We start from the raw sequence: 21696 nt of genomic DNA on the forward strand, positions 1-21696 counted from the left end.
TGAGCCTTTACCTATTAACTTAACAACAATATATAACGGCTAAAGCACATATTCATGACTGAGTCTTACTTGTATGATTTCCTTCCACAACTGTTCGATGCCACTATAATGCATTATAAGCTCAACAGTTTTATCCAATAGCAAACTTGATGGCAATGATTTTAAAGAATATCCATTCCATTCAAGGAATGATAATTCGTTTGAAAGGTATTCAAGGCCTTGGGGGAGTTGGACGATATGGATTTTGAGAAGTCTTAGCTTGATCATCTTCGAAAACACTTTAGCATTGACACTCAATTGCGCCTTGTTGAAGTGAAGACTGAAAAACGATGCTGCTTTAATATTAAATGAAACACAGAGTTTTTGGCTTGAATTTATCTGTGCATCCTGTCCATCCAAGCTGTGCAGATCCAAAGGCTGAAGACATGTCAAAAAGTCAGCAGTATAAAAGAGGGGAATGGTTCACTGTACATCAGATCTGATTTTTGCATTTTTCTGCAGTTCGTTCTTCAGTTCTTGATTGATTTTTCTGCACTTTTTAGAATCATTGTAACTAGTAGATTGATTAGCGATTGTTAGTTAATCTGAGGGTAGTTTTACTCTTGTGGCTTGAGGATTCCAGGTGAGAGTTCTTGGGTGAGTTACGGGTTGATTCTTGGGTATAATTTGAGAGGTTTTGATCTGGTTGTGTTGGATCTTGTACTGTATTGATATTATTCAGATTAGTAGTGCTGTGAGCTCTCCATTTTCGGAGCTCAATGTGGACGTAGATTATCCAAATAGGATAATCGAACCACGGTAAAAATCCTGCGTTTCTTGTGTGGATGTTTTGTGTAATCTGTGTGGAGTTGAAATCTGGTTTATGTTTGTGTTTGTTGGCTCAGTATAACAGTGGTATCAGAGCTATTAGACAATAAGCTTGATCGATTTGGAGACTGCTCAGTGACTTAGGGTTTCTAAAAAATTAGGGTTTGTCTAAAATTTGGGGGCTTTTTTCAAATTAAGGCTTCCCTTAGCAATCTTGAGTCCTAGTTTACAGATTCGAGTGGTAAATTCACTGATTGAGGAAATCTTGGTGAAGATTCAAGTTTGAGTCTTAGTAATTCATTCAAGATTTACATTGTCAGTTCGGTCTAGGGTTTCTTGAGTCAGTATCAAATTGTTCAAACACAAAGATGTCAACTACACGATTAGAAATCACTCAGTATGATGGCAAGATAGATTTTGGGAGTTGGAAAAAGAAAATGAAGGCACTGCTGTCCCACAACAAGGTGGGAATTGCCCTGGAGAAAGACGAAACCAAATGGCCAGAAGAGAAGCTGAAGAAGAAGGATGAAATCAATGAGGAAGCGTACAATGGGGTAAACTCGAAACTTTATATTCTTTATAGTCAGCACCTAACCTTGCTTTTTTAAAGGGTGCTTTATTTTCGTACAAAATGGATGGTTCTAAATCTGTTGAGGATAATTTAGATGAATTCCTTAAGATGACTTTAATTCTTAATGGTACTGATCAGGAACTAGGTGACACTAGTTTAGCAATGATCTTATTAAATTCCTTAACTGAAGACTACATAGTTGTAAAGAATGCCCTTCAGTATTCAGGTGACAAATCGTGCATCGACAATTCGTTGTCATTTCAAATAGTTAAGAGAGATTTATCAACAAGAACACTTATTCCAATAATTGGATCAAAACCACAAGAGTCTAGTATTCTTGTCACATGATCTTTATTTTTTCCTTTAAAGAAACATGCAACATCAAGAAATATTTTCTTCTCTGATTCATTTAACCCATCAAAACTAATTTGAAGAATATCAAGAATTATTTTTTCAGAATCTCTACCTAATCGTTGTAATGCACTTTCCCATTCATCAATCGTTCTACCAAACAAAAAGGAGCCTAAAACTTCAAGAGCTAATGGAAGACCACTAGCATACTTTAAAACATGTTTGGACAACTTGCTCATATTCTTCTGGAGGCTGATAATTTTTGAAGGCTTTCAAACTGAATAGTTGAAGAGCTTCTTCGTCAGCTAATTTCTCAGCCTCGTATATGAAATCCACTCCATGTGTCATCAGAAGATGCTTATCTCTTGTTGTTATTATAATCCTACTACCACGACCAAACCAATCATGTTTTCCAGTTAATTCATTTAGTTGGTTTATATTATCCACATCATCTATAACAATGAGAATTTTAAAATTCCGCAACCTACTTCTTATCATTTTGATTCCTTCATGGACATTCCACACTTTAATTTTCCTTTCCCTTAGGATGTTGGAAATAAGTTGCTCTTGTAAACAAACAAGACCACTTTTCTCTGAAATTTCTCTAACGTTAGCAAGAAAACTACTACCTTCAAATTCACATGAGATCAAGTCATAAATAGCTCTTGCAATTGTTGTCTTGCCTATTCCTCCCATTCTACAAATCCCTATCATTCGAACTTCATTAGAACTTGTATTCATAAGCCTTAAAAGTCTTGTTATACGTGAATTTAATCCCACAAGGTCCTCATGAGTCCTCAATGTTGTATGACTTAGTCTTCTTAATATCTCGTTGACAATTTCTTTAATAAATTTTGACTCAGGTCTGCAAAAATGGAAAAGAACATAAAAGATATGTCTTTTAATACCAACACAAACAAGTTAATAAATAATAAAAAAACACAAGCACGTAATTAAAGGAAAAATAACAGTAACTAATTAATCAACACTTCCTTTGACGAAATTGGACTGGCCAGATTGGTACATGACCAGCTAGATCTGGTCAGTTGTGCATCGTTCTGGCTACTACCGTTGACGCTAGCAGTGGTGGTGGGTGGCTGGTAGTGGCTTGGGGTGGGTGGGGGTGATTTGGTTAGAAATTAAACTTTTATGTAGCTGGGGTGTTTTAGCAAAATCTAAGATGTAGGGGGTTAAAAGAAATGATTCAAAAAATAATATTGTATAAATATTTAAAAAGAAGGGCAATTTAGTATTTTATATAATATACCTACCAATTTATTCCTTCCAACCAAACATATCAATATAAAATACCTACTAATTTATTCCAATCAACCAAAGACACTCCCCTAAGCATTATTCATAATCTTCAATGTAATTTATCTTTCCATTAATATAACATTTCCTGAACCAAACACATCCTAAGAGAACATATTACAATAAAGAAGACAAATTATTACCTATCCTTTAGACACCATCCAGAGAGATTGGCCACCTCTATCAAAGCAGCTCTCCACTTTTGCACCTTTTCCATATTCTCCCTAAATGTTTCTTCATGTTTAGAAAATGCCTCTTGAAAAGTTCCTGTTTGCTTCCTTACTACAGATGGATCCACATCATAGAAAATTGGAAAAACCGTATGTTTCATTGTCATCATGCATTGAAAAATCTTAACGAGTTCATTCAAGCACCAAGTGGAAGAAGCATAATTTCTTGATGAAACAATAATCGATATTCTTGATTCTTCAATTGCTTTATAGAGTTCAAGCGAAGTGGATTTTCCCTTCTCAAGTTCTATGTCATCCTTGAAAACAGTAATTCCACTTTTCTTTAAAGCAACGTGCAGATGATCTGTGAAGTTGTTACGGGTGTCTTCACCTCTAAAGCTTAGGAAGACATCATATTTCCACATAGAGGAAAAAGTATGGGAAAAGGCTCCTTCGATGCTCATGAAGCCTGCCAATGTATTTAGATTTCCTTTAAAAGTGGAAAATGTAAGAAATCAATAACTTCTTGCTTGAGAAAATTAATCGAGGGAACCTAATATTTGGTCTTGACACACTTGATTAGGTACTTTTAAACAAAAAAAAAAGAGTAAAGATTTATGGAGTAATATATTTAGTTTTCTCTCATCCAACTAAGCACAACCATGATTTGTTGATTTAAACAGACATATATAACAAGATATTATCGGAAAAACATACAAATGTCTCAAATACAATCCTAGACACGTTTTAATGATGTAAACTCCTCAAGGCATCTCTAGTGCACCATAAATCCCCTAGGGTATACCTAATAGTCCTAAACACTTTCTCGTTAGTCATTTTGTTAAGAGTTTCACCCCCACCCCCAAAGAGAGATATAAATTTGGCCCATCCAGATCCAATCAACGATCAAAGAGAGGCTAAAATTAAGTCAACCATGTTTTGGATGCATCCTAAAACACTTGCCTGCCAATAATTTGATAATTGAAAGTAGTTTCATTTACCAAAAAGAAATTACTGCACATATCTTGAGGAAAACAATTAAGAATCAAGATTATATATAGTTAGATATTAATCTTCAAAGACAAATTATTAGAATTAGCTGTTAATCAAGATTAATCAAAAATTGCAGACACTTACATAAAAAAGAGAGAAACAGAAAGAAAGAAGATGGGGCTACCTGTACTGAGTTCTTCCTACAGAAGTTATAGTTCTGCCTCAATTTCAAGGGGATTATGAGGATTAAACAAGATTGATCAACAATTGAGAAACTTACATACAAAAGAGAGAGAAAGAGAAAGAAAGAAGATGAGGCTACCTGTACTGAGTTCTTCCTACAGAAGTTACAGTTCTGCCTCAATTTGAAGGGGATTATGAGGACTCTTTTTGTGTTTCGAAGTGAAGATCAATCTGCATTATATCTCCTCTTTTGTAGCAAGTAATAGTCAACAGACTTTTGTAATGTTTAGTCAAGTAAAAAATGTATTTTATCGAACTAACATTTATAAACAAACAAACAAGACTGAATTCGATAATATGTTAGGTCCGTTTGTTTCATTATTTATCCATATTCTATCCCTATATCCCTATATATTTTGTCCTATATTTTTAAAATATAATTGAACTAAAAAACATCTATTCTATGAAATGCTGACACATAAAATCATTTCAACTTAACAAAATTTAAATATCATAAAAATAAAAAGATAAAAAATTAATATAGAAGTTTTTGGATTTTTATTTTTATTAGATTTTAAAATTTTAGAATTCAAACCCTTTTCTATTTTATTTAGTTCGTTTTTTTTTTTTTAAATTTTAGAATTCAAAAACTAAAAAAATGAATAAATATTCAAGGGTTTTTAATGACGTTTCATTTGTCGTTAAAGTTAACACCATTGAATGTCCTTAAACTGAAGAATTTGAAACTTGTATCATTTTTTTTAACAATTCAATAAATCATTATACCTAAATTGATAATCTCCTCAACTTAAATATCAGTTCAAAACTTGTCAAATTATCATTTATAAACCAAACCTCGTCAAAAAAATATATTAACCAAACCAGTTTCATGAAAATTACAATAACAACCTAAAACGTTAATTCATTAACCTAAACACAGAGAAGTGAAGGACATTTTTTTTTCTTTTAATAAATTAGTGATAAGTTCAAATTTTGCCGGCAAATGCCTGTTGTGCATTAGGTTTCTCCTCATATTTCCCAAAACACCGCTGTTTTATTTCTTAGTTTACATCTCTCTCTCCACACCTCCAACCAAAAGGAGTTCCCCAGTAGCTTCTTCAAGCTAAACCTGAACATCATGAAGTTCGTCGTCAAAGCATGGAGCAACGGCAAAGCCCGGACGGGGTTACTCCAGTTGAGCAACTGTCCCAACTCCATCGAAACGCCGTCGCTTCTCCTCTCCACACGCAAAGGCCTCCCGCTCTTTATCTTGCCTGACCTCCTTCCCTCTCTTCCTTCTCCTGATTCTCATCTTTTGCAGTTTAGCCCCCTTCATTTGTGAGTATTTACTTCGATACCCTATTGTTCTTTTTGCGAGAAGAGTGCACATTTGTTGTTTGCGGGTGTGTTCTGGCATACCTTTTTTCGGATTTTTTGAGGAAATGCGTATAACGTGTTTGTGTTTTGGTTTGTGAGAATTTTGTTGCTTATAAACGATGTGGTGAACTTGTTGGATTGGCTGTTAAAGATGACACAGTGGGAAGCTTTTGAGGTCCATCTGTGAAGAATGAGTCCCACAAGACAAGAGTGAACAAGTGAAGCAGTGTTTTGCCGGGTTCATTGTTTATTAGTTAAGGCATTTGGGTAATTAAGATTGTGTTCTGTGTCATATATATCAGGAATGTTTGTTGGAAAGAAATGTGAAATTAGGTAGTACTACAGTGTTAGGTGATTTTTTGCTTCCTAGAATTTTATTGATTCTTTGCATTTGAGTTGAAAAATGGAGAGGCACGTAGCTGTGCAACTACAAATAATCTGATCCACAAATTTACTACTCTTTGATCCGCAAATTAAAGCTCTCAGGGCATGCATTTCAAATTAATCATAAATACATATAAAAAAAAAATAAATGTCTAACAAATGTTAAATGTTAAAAGTAAAAAATATAGGTATCCGTACTTTATGTTAAAAGAGATTAAAAAATAATAATAAAACAAAATCCCACATTTATATGTTGTCAAAGACTAGAGAAATTAAAAAAAAAAAAAAATTATCTAAGTTCATAATTATAATTGGAAACAATATCAAACAAACCAGTTTGATTGAAAAAGTACTCTTCAACATATACTCTTTGACCTAACCTCTCTCTTTCTAGCCGCATAATAAACTCTTTAATCACTGGAATTAATTATACATAAGAGTCTTGTGTGTTGGAAAAAGGAGATTGATGACTATGACTAACTACTTATAAAACAATTGCGGTGATGCATCACACATTAACTAAACATACATTCAAATCCAACAACTATGAATTAAATTTTCATTTTATTAAGTATAATTCAGGGGTTTAATTGTATTCTTTAAGGGCTAATTGATCCCCTTATCTATTTCTTAATAAAATTTTCTTCTCACCTTTTGGTTACTAACAAGTTCCATCCATTCGTAATATAATTTCACCAACTTGAACGGTTGAAATATTATTTTTACTCTTATTACTCATTATCAAAATGATACCGTGAAAAAGTGTTTTACACCAACGCCAATGCCAATCCCGATGCTAGAAAATAACGATAGCGTCAGCGTAAATTTAAGATGTCAATGTCTGCCACATCGGTGTATTGTGGTTCCTCCTATGCAAGCAAAATGCTTCTGAAGAATACCACTTATCAAAAGAATTCTGATGCTATATGATTTCCAAACAATCTACCTATCCAAAACCTTCTCCAATAACACGAAACACAAAATCATAAACTTATTCTTCCACCATCTCATTCCTCATAATGTTTCTAACTTATTAAAATCATAAACCCGATAACAAAGACAAAGAACAATATAAAAGAATTACAAATATCAAATGACAAATCCAAAATCATTAAAAATAAATACATTGTCAACTCATACGTTGAGGAGAGGGTGGTTGCACTCACACTGCCAATCGTGGCCAACCACGCTACCAGGCCGCAATCTACCCGGGGAGATCACGCCCAACCGTGGCCAATTTGCAATCTAGCCAGGCCACAGTTGGTGGCCAAACATGTGATAGAGCTTACTTTTTGTAATTCTTCTAATTTTTCTACAATTTTGTTGCATTTTGAGCATTAGGGGTTGACTTTTAGAAAATTTAAAGGAATTTTAGTGAGAGATATTCGGGCCGGTTTGATTAATTTAGATTCGTGTGTTTAATGTTATATATGTTAGATAATATGACATGAATACTCTTTTACAGTTAATTTTACATTTAAATGTAAAAAATGATACTGATATTGTTAGTTTCTGAAACCCAAAAGGTAAATCATTTTTAAGGCATAGATATTTGGTCATTATTCTCTCTTTTTTTTTTTTTTAATTATCTAAAGGTTGAACCAATCTGAGTTTTGTATTACATTTTGTAGGATTTAGATTCTACTTTTAGGTATACAATTCTAATTTAAAACATAAATAGGAACCTCCGTCTCGCAAATGAGATCTTTAATATCATAATATTTTATGAAAAGGTTTCATAAAAAAATTTTAGAAATGATTTCAAAGTAAACAACATGTTTCCCACCCAGGTTTAGCAAAATTATAAGTGGATCCACTGGTTTTATTATTCCAAATTCCTACTCTTAAAGTAATGCCGTTGGCTAATAGTCATATACACTGTATCGTGGAGTATGTTAGCATGCAAAGTGCGTCTGCACTTTCTTTAGCAGGAGACAAGCTCACATTAGTAAGAGTGGCTCACATTAGCGCAACATTCAAGACGACGATTTTTGGCTTCTTCCAATCATATTCCAAGTCTATCACTTTCGAGACCACTGTTGGACTCCCCCAATGTTCTCTACAAAATTATACCTTCTTTTTGTTATGCAACGGAAACATAAACTCTAACGCTAGCTATTGAATATAATATAACAAGTAGTAAAGCATAAATAAATAACCAAATTAAATGCAAAAATAAAGAATACCAGGAATTAACGAGATTCGGTATTGAAACCTAGGTCCTCGGGTGCTGCAAAAGAAAACTCCACTATCTCCAAACAATATTACAAACTTTTGGGCAATACAACAAATACCCAAAACAAAGGGGAGATACAACAAACTATTGCAAACTAAGGGTCCTTAAGAAAGAACCCTAAACAAAAGAAGTATAATGGAATTACATCTTGGGATACAAATAACAATGATTTAGGTCCTCATATATAGGCCCCAAAAGTTTCCCACTTTTCATTCCCAAGCATGTGGGAAAACTAACATTTTGGCCTATTACTATAAGTCCCTAAACCTTTTTCCATTATCACTTCTACCCCCATGTGATTTGCTAAATGAGCCATTTTTCCAACACATTGCCAACCTCACTTATCGTTTCCAACCACCTCCATTTTTGCCACTTTGTGAGATTGGGTTACTTCTTCAAGCTTTTTCCAATTGATTTGGGTACAACCGATCTCTCCAGACTTCACCACCAGCTTCTTTGCCAGCAGCTGATTGTTTTGATGTTTTTTTTTGGCCGTTGCTGCGACTCCTCAATCGCTGGAAATCGAGCCCAAATTAGTGTCTATAACTTGCTTAATTAAAGTCCTCATCCAGCCAAGCCAACCCCATTACCACCAAATTAACGACAATACTTTAAGAGGAGGAATCTGAAATAAATGAAACAGAGATATCTAACTTGTCATTTCGATAAAGGGGAACGACTTACACATACCCAAAGTTTCTGTAAAGACAAAGTGGTACCCAAAAGGTTTGGAAATGACAAACACCCACTTTTCGTCATCTTCTGTTAGGAAATTTAAAGATAAAAATTGTGAAAGACAAATACTCACTGATCTCTATTCCCAACGCGTGCCACACAGGGCCAATGCCACTGTTTATCACCGAACTTCGGTGAAAAATGTTAATTTGGTCAAAAAATCAATCTGAAACAAGAGGTGTTAGTAAACGATCCATTGAGGTAGCAAAAAACAAAAATTAATTACAACACGAATTGTTACTATAGAACCCAAATCAGGGCACAGAAATTAGTTTATGCAAAACAAGAATCAGCAGAATATAATCTAGAGTTTAAGAAACCATACGCAGTTTGAAGGCTCCTCTAACTTGTCTTTGAATGTATTCGCTATCGACCCAAGTGTTGGATCGAACCGACGTAGTCTACACAGACAATCACAAGGAACTAAGGAGGGATTTGCTAGATCCTCCTTAACCTTAAGAAACAAAGAAGAAGAAATCAAAAGAATTTGATTTTAGGCAAAACCCAAATCTGGCGTGAGAGTGTTTAGGGGCTGAAAATTTTTCTCTCAATTGGAAAAATGATATAATGAAATATTCACACATTTCTCATAACTTAAGTTTATATAGTCAAGTTTAATTGCCCTATTCCCATATGGAATTGGCTTGAGCTCCAACCCAAACACCCCATGTTTCCAAACACTCCCAATTAGATATTTATTTAATTTCATCATTATCTCAATTAAAATCAATTAATATATATTTAAATATATATATAACTTTAAAAATATGATAATTTATTTAAATATATGCGAACACATATTTAAACGTAATTTCACTTATTATTTTTCTAACAAATTAATTAAAGGCTACGACCTTAGCAAATTTAATTCGCATTGTGAAATTACCAAAATACCTTTTGCCCAAAAAATGAAAATGTCATTCTTCTTCCTGAGTCTTAATTATCTTCATGTGTGTGACCCATAGGCTCCTCATCATACCGACAGTGTAGTATCACGAATTAACACAATTAATCATCTTACTAATACACACCAAGATTGGCCCCTAGCAAGGCATCATGGCCACCTGATAGATTCGGATTCAACAAAGTAGCTACCTGTTAACGACATGGTTACCGTATAATTCATCCTTTCATCATACGTTATCTTGACGAGACGAAGGCATAGAAATAGTGTCAACCTTCTTTACTCTCGATCTTACGTAATCAGTTTCTGACCAATGACCTGTATTATAAACTGGATAGAGCAACAACTCATCCTAGTGGCCACAATTTTAGTGTCATTGCCATATACTGAATTGCGCCGTGAGATAACTTCTCTAGTACCCAGTAGTGATGAATCCTCTATCTATTCACCATAGTCTTTATACACTCCTTGATGTAGCCAATCACCACCGTATTGACAGCTCTGAAAAGAACTTGTTAGGATAGTGTCAAACTAGACCAATCGGTGCACAAGGCGCTCCGGTGATCTTAAGCCTAAGGATCACATGCACCACCATTGTTAGAGGATTTGTTCCATGATATTGCGGTTACCATCCATATGGAATCCTCTGGTGGGTCAGTCCAGTGAACTTGCTACGGTATATTCGCCTACAGCAAGCACCCATGTGTTGCATGAGGTTGTCACCAAACAACTTTGACAAGTGAGATCAGTCACTGCCTTCTCGACAAGGTCGTTCAACACTATGATAGCCTTACTATATTATTTGTGCCCTTACTTCAGAATAATACTAGGGCTACAGACATTTCAGAATGGCCACCATATTGCTATAGGGTTCTCACTCAAGATTTGAAACACTTGATACCCTCGTCATGGTTCCACCATTCTAAGGACACATATCTATACATAATGCAATAATGATGATTTACGCCATATAGATAAATTGCCTTTTATTGATTAATAAACTTATTACAAGAGTCAATTCTACATAATTGATTGGCTCTAGGGCACTACTCTAACAATCTCCCACTTGCACTATAGCCAATTATTCATGTATTTAATACCAAATGATCTCAAGTGCCTTTCATGCTTCTGCTGCGATAGAGGCTTTGTCAGTGGATCTGCAAGATTGTCGTCAGTATGCACTTTACTGATCTGCATATCTTTCCTCTCAACTATCTCTCTGATGAATGGAATCGTTTGAGTATGTGTCTGGACTTCTGATGAGACTGTGGTTCCCTGGCTTGAGCGATTGATCCATTGTTGTCACAATAATGTCTATAGGATCAACAATCATGGGAACCACACCAAGTTCAGCAACGAACTTCTTAATCCAGACTGCCTCCTCGCTGCATCTGACAATGCAATATACTAAGCCTCCATTGTAGAGTCCGCTACAATGCTTTGCTTAAGCTCTTCCAGCTCATTGCACTGCCATTGAGACAAAATACAAACCCTAATTGTGATTGATAATCATCTTTGTTCATTTGGAAACTAGCATCACTGTATCCTCTTACAGTGAGCTTATCTTGCCTTCCATAAACCAATAACATCTCCTTAGTCCTCTTTAGGTACTTAAGAATATTCTTGACAGCCATCCAGTGATGCTCACCTGGATCTAATTGATATCTACTACAAGTGCTCAAAGCATACGAGACATCAATTCGAGTACATAACATGGCATACATGATGGATCCAATTGCTTATGCAATGGGATCCTCTTCATCCTATCTCTCTCATCTTGTGTTCTAGACACAATTCCTTACAGAGATAAACACCATGTGACATCGGAAGAAATCCCTTTTTGGATTGTTCTATACTGAATCTTTTCAGTACTTTGTCAATATATGCACTCTGACTTGATGATCTTTATTCCAAGGATGTAGGTTACTTCCCCTAAGTCCTTCATGGAGAAGCCACTTGGATAACCAAGTCTTTACCAACTGTAAGTTCGTATATCTTCCCGATCAGAAGTATATCATCGACATATACACTAGGAATACTACTGCGCTCCCACTCACTTTCTTGTAAACACAGGGCTCAACTTCGTTCTTGATAAAACTGAATTCTTTTACACATTCATCAAAACAAATGTTCTAGCTCCTTGAAGCTTGCTTGACTCTATAAATGGATCTCTGCAACTTGCATATCCTATTAGCTTGCCCATCAAGAACGAAACCATCGGGTTGTGTCATATACACATCCTCTTCAAGGTTTCCATTTAGAAAGCTGTTTTGACATTCATTTGCCAATCTCATAGTCATGATATGCAGCAATCGCAAGCATTATCCAGATGGATTTAATCATGGCAACCGGCGAAAAGGTTTCTTCATAGTCAATGCCATGAATTTGTTTGAACCTTTGGCAACCAATCGTGCTTTATAAGTAGCACGTTGCCATCCTGTCAATCTTCTTCTTAAGACCTATTTACACCTTATGGGTTTTACCTTTCCAGGTGGTTCCACCAGAGCCCACACTTGGTTTTGGTACTAAAGTCTATCTCAGATTTCATAGCTTCAAGCCATTTATAGAATCTGGATCCGATATAGCGCTTTGTAGGTTATGGGTTCATCGTCTTGGTAGACTATACATCACCATGTTGAGTCACGAGATAACTATATCTCTCGGGTTCATGGCGTACTCTCCCACGATCTATGTAGCTCCTGTGCTATCTAAGGTGGTTTATTTTTTGATCCACAAGTTGTGGAGTAACCTCCTCTTGATGCTCAACCACTTCTTGTGACACATCATCCCGTCCTTCGTTTAGTATATTTTTGTGGTTCTAGAACTTCATCAAGTTCTACTTTTCTCCTACTAGTACTTTTAGAAATATTCATTTTCTAGGAAGACACCAGAACACAGCAACAAAAATTTTGCGCTCTTCTGGGTGGTAAAAATAGTATCATTTGGTCTCCTTTGATATCCCACATATACATTTACAAGTTTTGGGCCCAACTTGTTCGAGTTAATTTCTTAACATAAGCTCGCAACCCCAAATCCTTAGATAAGACAAGTTGGGCTTTCGCCCACTCCATAGCTCATATGGAGTCTTATCTACAGACTTTGATGGCACATGGTTCAAAACCTGAGTCGCAGTCTCTAGCATAACCCTAGAACGATGCAGGTAAATCACTAAAACTCATCATGGAGCTTATCATGTCAAGTAGGTCCTATTCTTCTTTTCTGACACTCCATTGTGTTAGGCTATATACGAGGGGTGAGTTGTGATACTATCTCATATTCCTTTAGGTACTCTGAAAACCCTGCAGCTTAAGTATTCACCTCCTCGTCCGACCGAAGAGCTTTAATATTTTTGCCCAACCTATTCTATACTTCATTCCTGAATTCCTTGAATTTATCAAAGGCTTCAGATTTATTGTTTCATAAGGTAGACATAACCATATCTAATGAAATCATCAGTAAATGTGATGAAGTATAAATACCTCCTCTAGCTTCAACTGTTAGTGGACCACATACATCACTATGGATGATACCTAACAGCTCAGTAGCCCTTTCATTTTGTCCTGTGAAAGGAGACTTGGTCATCTTGCCTAACAGGCATGACTGCATACCTCAAATGACTGAAAGTAAAAAGGGTCCAAAACTCCATCCCTTTGAAGTTTTGCAATGCGGGTCTTATTAACATAACACAATCTACAGTGCCAGAGATAGTCTGTGTTTTGATCACTATTTTTAACTTTCTTAGTTTCAACATTGAGAATATCCTTATTGTTAAATCAAGAACATATAATCCACTATATAACCTTGCATTCCAAACAGAATACCATTCAAACTAAAGGACACCAATCTATTAGATATCTCAAATTGATACCCCATATTTTCCAAAGCGGATATTGAAATAATATTTCTAGAAATAGAAGGTACGTGATAACAGTTATGTAGTTCCAACAACAAGCCCGTAGGCAAACATAAGCAGTAAGTCCCTACAGCCAATGCAGCCACATGTGCTCCATTCCTAACGCATAGGTCCACCTCTCCCTGGCAAGCACTCTACTCTGCCTTAGTCCCTAAACATCAGTACAAATGTAAGTACCACATCCTGTGTCAATGACCGAAGATGTGTTGAGGGAGAGAGTTAATCTCAATCATAATATACCCGAAGTTGTAGCCTCTGACTTCTTCTTGCTTGCGAGGAAAGCCTTGTAGTGTTTCCTCCGGTGGCCAGGCTTGCCACAAAAGAAGCAGACTACCTTACCCTTCCCTATGCCACTCTCAGGCCCAAGAGCACCTGTTCTTTGGCGTTGGGCTTGGGTTTGGCCTGGGCCTTACCCTTTGATTTACTGGCTACAACCGTAAACAGGCTTGGACTTTTTTAAGTCCTGCTCTGCAATCCTCAACATGTTCAAAAGTTCTGACAGGGGTTTCCTCCATCGTGTTCATATTGAAATTCATTATGAACAGAGCATAAGAGTCAGGCAAGGATTGCAAAATTAAATCCTTTGTAATTCTGCATCCAAGCCACATCCCAAAGTCTCAAGTCTCTCTATGTGCTCAATCATCTTGACACATGAGGACCAACTTGGGCTCCTTCAGTTAGATGACTCCCAAACAGTGCTTTCGACACCTTGTACCTCTCATGTCGAGCATTTGTTTTCAAAAAGCTCATTGAGGTGTAGAATAATGGAAGAACGTCCATATTCTCATGCTGCTTTTGCAGCATAGGTGTCATCGATGCTAAGATCAAGCATTGAACGCCATCAGCATCATCAAGAAACTTTTGATAAGTATCCTTTACTTCTTGAGTGGCATCAGGTCAGGCTCAACCATGTATGTTTTCAAGGTATACAATTTCTTTTCTAACTTGAGTATAATCCGAAGATTACGATACCAGCCTGAAAATTGGATCCATCCAACATGTTTTCTTTCTTGATTATCGGTCGCAAGTTCATAATGCTCATTTTGGTGAATCTACAATTGCAGAAAAGATAAAGTTATTATAAAGTTCATTATTTTTAATATGGTCTTTATTAAACGATGCTCCCACTATTTTACTCAGGTCAATAGCCCTCCCTTTTAACTCGAGAAAGCCCGTTGACTTTCCTAGTGGACCGAGATCCCCATCCTTCTCATTTCAAACCTTTGCTTTGGCGAACAAGCTAAAATGATTTGATTAGGTAGGCCAACAAACTTAATCCATACCATTTGATAGCTCTTACTATCAACCTCAAATGTGAAAGCAAGTAGTCAATCACACAATTCATGGCTCCAACCATTGTCCTTAAGTGTGATTCTCAAATCAGTAGAGTGGACATACATTTCACCACGACACATATATGGTGTACTACTCTACTATGCCTATGACGCGTTTATCAACCTTTGCTTTGGCAAACAAGCAAAACCGTCATTTTAAGTCGACCCTCACAATTAAGGAAACCTCCAATGCATTTTAACCTCCCACTGGTAAAAGTGTGCCCTTCGCTTTGGCGAATAAGGTTTCGACAAATAATGGTTTGATTAAAACCATGGTGATGGAAGGCTTACATGACTTAATATACTAAATTTGAGAGTTTTTATTTAATGTCTCATCAGATTATTATCTTTGTTAGAATGACTTGTTTGGCATGTTATTCAACATTCAACCTTAGCATGCATTCTAAACAAAACATTAAAACGTGCCAGTACATGGCCTAACTAAAACTGATTTCCCTCCAGCCTAAGGAATCGGTGGGTCACCTAGGGGTCCTGTAATAAAAACTTGAGTCTTCAAGTATATCTTCTCTTCCATCGCTCCGCCTCAAGTACATTACAAAAACATCAACTAAATTTATATAAAAATAATTATACAAAATTCTTTACATCAATAAATTTAAAAACCTCGATTTACATTCGAGAGGAATTAGATGAGAAGAGAATGTACATCAAGAAGTGAAAGGAAGGCAGGACACGCAGGCCCCGCCCTACTATTAAAACTTACAACCATACATACCCAAAATAATTTAAAACATTCACCATAGGTCATAGGGCTCATGTACCGGGCACCATACAATATACAAACAAGTACATAGGATACATTTCAAAAACAATCAATTTTTGAATTGGGTGTTTATTAATTAATTACCCTCTTAAATGTGCAGAATGATTATTGGCTTTATAGGTTATTAAAAAACTACAGTTTCATCCCTTAGCAAAAAATACAGAATTGGGACAGCTAGGCGAAGAATTCCAGGGTGAGACCTGGAAATCCCCAAATCGCACGATTCACGATTTTTGCAGTTTTTGTGTAATAACACGAATCCAAATCAAATCGAATGCACAAACATTCGACCAGGATTCCAACCAACCAATATAACATTCATCAACACATTATTAAATCAATTTATCAATTGATTCATTCATTCAACAGTAGATTTTCAGATTTTGCAGATTTAAGAAAATAAACTGCTTTCATGGCAGATTTTGTGCAGATTCATCAAGGCAACATGTTATCAATCAAATACATGTAATCAACCATTCATAAAAACTGTAAAATCTGGTACCCTAGGCTCTGATACCACTGTTAGTAAATGATTCATTGAGGCAGCGGAAAACAAAAATTAATTACAATACGGATGGTTACTATAGAACCCAAAATCAGGGCACAAAAATTACAGTTTATGCAAAACAAGAATCTGCAGAAAATAAATCTAGAGTTTAAGAAACCATACGCATGTTTGGAGGCTCCTCCAACTTTGTCTCTGAATGTATTTGCTACTGACCCAATGGTAGGATCGAACCGACGTAGTCCACACGAAGACAATTGTAAGGAACTAAGGAGGGATTTGCTAGATCCTTCTTAGCCTTAAGAAACAAAGAAGAAGAAATCAAAAGAATTTGATTTTAGGAAAAAACCCAAATCTGGCCTAAGAGTGTTTAGGGGCTGAAAATTTTTCTCTCAAATGGAAAAATGATATAATGAAATATTCACACATTTCTCAATTAAACTTAAGTTTATATAGTCAAGTTTAATTGCCCTATTCCTATATGGAATAGGCTTGGGCTCCAACCCAAACACCCCATGTTTCCAAACACTCCCAATTAGATATTTATTTTAATTTCATCATTATCTCAATTAAAATCAATTAATATATATTTAATATATATATTAGCATTTAACAATAATGATAATTTATTTAAATATATGCGAACACATATTTAAACGTAATTTCACTTATTTAATTTTTCTAACAAATTAATTAAAGGCTACAACCTTAGCAAATTTAATTGCACTGTGAAATTATCAAAATACCCTTTCACCCGAAAAGACAAAAACGTCATTCTTACTTCCTGAGTCTTAAATTATCTTCTATGTGTGTGACCCATAGGCTCCTCATCATACCGACAGTGTATAGTATCGCAATTAACACCAATTAATCATCTCACTAATACATAGACCAAGATTGGCCCCTAGCAAGGCATCATGGCCACTCAATAGATTCGGATTCAGCAAAGTAGCTACCTGTCAATGATATGGTTACTGTACAATTCGATCCTTTCATCATACGTTATCTCGACGAGGCGAAGACATAGAAATAGGGTCAACCTTCGGTTACTCTCGATATTATGTATTCAGTTTCTGGACCAATGACCTATATTACAAACTGGATAGAGCAACAATCCACTGTGGCCACAGTTTTAATGTCATTACCATATACTGAATTACGCCGTGAGATAACTTCTCCCGTACCCGGTAGTGATGAATCCTCTGTCTATCCACCATAGTCTTGATACACTCCTTGATGTAGCCAATCACCACCGTATTGACAGCTCTAAAAAGAACTGCGTTAGGCTAGTGTCAAACTGCACCAATCGGTGCACAAGGCACTCCGGTGATCTCAAGTCTAAGGATCACGTGCACCACCATTCGTTAGAGGATTTGTTTCATAGACACTGGGATTACCATCCATATGGAATCCTCTGGTGGGTCAGTCCAGTGAACTTGCTACGATGTATTCGCCTACAGCAAGCACCCATGTGTTGCATCAGGTTGTCACCAAACAACCTTGACAAGTGAGATCAGTCATTGCCTTCCGACAGGGTCGTTCAACACTATGATAGCCTTACCGTATTATCTGTGCCCTTATTTCAGAATAATAATAGGGCTATGAACATTTCTAGAATGACCACCATATGTGCTCATAGGGTTCTCACTATCAAGATTTGAAACACTTGATACCCTCGTCACGGTTCTACCATTCTAAGGACATATATCAATATATATTGCAATAATAATTATTTACGCGATATAGAATAAATTACCTTTTATTGATTAATGAACATTATTATAAAGAGTCAATTCTACAATAATTGATTGGCTCTAGGGCATCTATTCTGACAAGAGGGTTGTGCAAACAGGCTTGGGGTGAGAATGAAATTATTATACTGTCTTTTAACAGACAAAAATCTGTGACAGAATATGACAAAAAATATTTGTTTGTCATTTCTAAATTTTTTGGGTATCAATCGTCTTTATGCCAAACTTTGGGTAGGTGAAAGTCGTTCAGCCTTTCGATAAATCTCGGATTGCAACATATCCTTTACTCAGGTGTTTAAAAAAGTTGAAGGATGCCTTTATTTATTTTCAAAGCAAAAAGGCCCACTTAGAATTGGATCAACCCTCAAAAGATGTGGATGGAAATGGACGGTTTTCATTAGAAATATTACAATTGATATTATAAAGTATAATGAATTATTACCGTAAGAAAAGGTATGTAGTAGCAAAATTATAATGGAAAAGAAATGACAATAATTGATTGGCTCTAGGGCATCTACTCTGATAAGAGGGTTGTGCAAAGGGACTTGGGGTGAGAATGAAATTACTATACTGTCTTTTAATAGACCAAAATCTCTAATAGAATATGATAAAAAGTATTTGTTTGTCATTTCTAAATTTTGTATGTATCAATCGTCTTTATGCCAAACTTTGGGTTGGTGAAAGTCGTTCAGCCTTTCGATAAATCTCGGATTGCAACATGTCCTTTCCGCAGGAGTTTAAAAAGTTGAAGGATGCTTTTATTTATTTTCAAAGTAAAAAGGCCCGCTTAGAATTGGATCAACCCTCAAAAGACGTGAATGGAAATGGACGGTTTTCATTAGAAATATTACAATTGATATTATAAAGTATAATGAATTATTACCATAAGAAAAAGTATGCAGTAGCAAAATTATAATGGAAAAGAAATGATTTAAACTATTAAATCTTAGGCCCAGCATCATTACAAAGCCCAGTAACATACAGTAATTTCCTTGTTCATTACCTCTTTATTGTGTTCCCAATTATTGGGAGAAGAAAATGGTTAAATTATTAATTAAAATGTCAATGTAACGACAGACATTTTTGTCAATTTTACTGTCTGCTGACCTAATTATTGTACCTTAGGCTAAAAAAGTTAAACGAAGATGACCCAGACGTCATGTATAAAAATAAAACATCTGTCAAAAGATTCATCTAAAATAATTCTATTATATATTTAATCTAGTTTTTTCATATTTGTCTTGTGAGATTGTTTTGTATTAAACTCATCTCCTTGTTTAATAATTATTAAATAACCCCAAGACTGGGAGCGATGATGGACCTACATTGTCATGAGTGGGCTGGTTACCCCACTTAATTTTTTTTTAATTAATTTGCTGTAGTTTTTTTACTTTGATCATCCTGTATTTGTACCAATATTTATAGATTTAACGTCACTCATTAACTTTTTTCATATATTTATAAGGTCAATCCTTAAAGCGTGGGTTCACAACACGTATAAACTAATTTTTTACATATATTTGTGTGCATAAAAACACAAAAAAGAATACAAAAATAGTAGAAGTAGAATTTAAACTTAGCATATGAACCATTTTAAAAATCTTTTGTTGTTTTTTCTTTTATTGCGTTCATTGATCCTGCATCATATCACGGATTTCATACAACTCTTGCGTAAATTTCACCAAGGAATCTACGTACTTATCGTTGGTGCAAATCACAGCATCAACAGTATTATATTATTTTAAATTTTCCCTCTCTAAAATTAATTCCTAGATCCATTCCTAACAGGGGTTTTTTGATAATTTGAAAGTGAGAGTTTTCTTGCTAATATTAGAAAAAATTTAGGAAAAATGGTTTTGCTTCATGTGCAAAAACAACTTCTTAAATCCTAAAAGAAACAGATATCAACGCATAGCTTAATTAAGTAAAATCTTAAGGAAGGGTAGTAATATTGACGTGGGGGTCACCATAATTCCCAAATTATGGGGGTGTTTAAAATGATAGCAAACGAAATTAAACCATATAAAAAAGAGATTATGTAAAAATAGCAACATAAATATAGAAGAAAGTGAGATTTCAATTAATTTAATTTTGGAACGTTATGTGTTATATATTGAAGAGTAAGGTATAATGTTGAAATTAATTTAGGGATTATCTAAATTTTGAGTAACAATTTAATATAATGTTTATAAATATGACAGCCCTTTAAATAAAAGTTCGGGCTTGTATACTTGCTTATTGGTTAAAGGCTTGGGCCCAAGCCCATATATACATTCTATTGATTTGTACAATTTTTTTCATATAAATGCAATAACCTAAAAGCATACATAAGTGAAGGAGATATAAATGAATAATGATATTATAATCACATAATAATGATAGATTGATGTTTATATAAGAACATTTATTCAAATAATTTGTTTGTGAGACGAAGGACTAATTTCATATTCCTCTCGAGATCATTTATTTTGAGGGTTTCCAAGATTTTCTAGAATAACCCTTTTAATAGTATTAAAAACCTCGATGTAAAAATATAAAAAAACTCTATAATAAGAGATATTGGATGGTTTTCGAAAATAATGGATAATTTAAATGAAACGATCTTATTATAAGATAACATAAATTAACCCATAAACAAATACACAAATTATATGAGGAAAAAAAATCACAAATTGATCAAGTCCAAAAACAAATAAAATGAACACAAACTAATCAACACAAATCAAGAGAAGAAATGCAATTACAAATTTCTGTCATTTTATCAACAAATCAACATATTACTTTTATTAAGGTGACTAGTTATGTTTGAGGGTGATTAAGAGAATTCGAGCTCTTTTGCCTTTTAGGTTATGGTCAGGGACGTAGTCATGATTTTTAGTGAGTGGATTCAAAACATATAAGTTATGGTTTTAAAATATCAAGCAATTAACCCAAATATTTGTATGTAGCTGTGTGCCTGGTTGTGGTTCATCGTCAATTTCATTGTCAAGACTTTGCTTAGTTACAACAACATCCATTTCCAAGGCAACAAATTCTTGGTGGCATTTGATCAAATTCCTAGAATTAGAGCTACTGCCTTGTTCTGTTGGATGATCATGAAATTCCACACCTCTTCACTGTCATTTGTCCAGGCTCCTTTAATTTTACTTCAAAGCTTTATGTTTGTGGTTATAAAGAAATTAAAGTAATTTTTATCCAATTAGAATTAATAATAAAGTATGAGACAAAATCAATCAAATTATCATATAATTATGAATTAATTTGTTTATGGAATCCCATATTAACGGAAGAAAACCCTAGTTTCCTATCCGTTAAAACAAAAACTTGATATCACAAATTCTCATTGAGGAAATTGTATGGTTTATTGTTAATTTTAATTTTTTA

At 34.9% G+C, this 21696-nt stretch overlaps 1 protein-coding gene across 1 annotated transcript; it reads right to left on the minus strand.

The window, feature by feature from the left end:
* Positions 1–1782: 1782 nt before the first annotated feature.
* LOC116121963 (TMV resistance protein N-like) lies at positions 1783–4519 on the minus strand. Its single transcript, XM_031407865.1, has 3 exons — positions 4391–4519; positions 3187–3682; positions 1783–2594 (listed from the first exon to the last, which is right to left on the minus strand). The coding sequence occupies exons 2-3, from the start codon at positions 3675–3677 to the stop codon at positions 1931–1933; spliced, it is 1155 nt and encodes a 384-aa protein (XP_031263725.1). The 5' UTR covers positions 3678–3682; positions 4391–4519; the 3' UTR covers positions 1783–1930.
* Positions 4520–21696: the final 17177 nt, after the last annotated feature.

This window comes from Pistacia vera, unplaced genomic scaffold, assembly GCF_008641045.1.
Source record: "Pistacia vera cultivar Batoury unplaced genomic scaffold, PisVer_v2 Contig102, whole genome shotgun sequence".
NCBI lineage: Eukaryota > Viridiplantae > Streptophyta > Magnoliopsida > Sapindales > Anacardiaceae > Pistacia > Pistacia vera.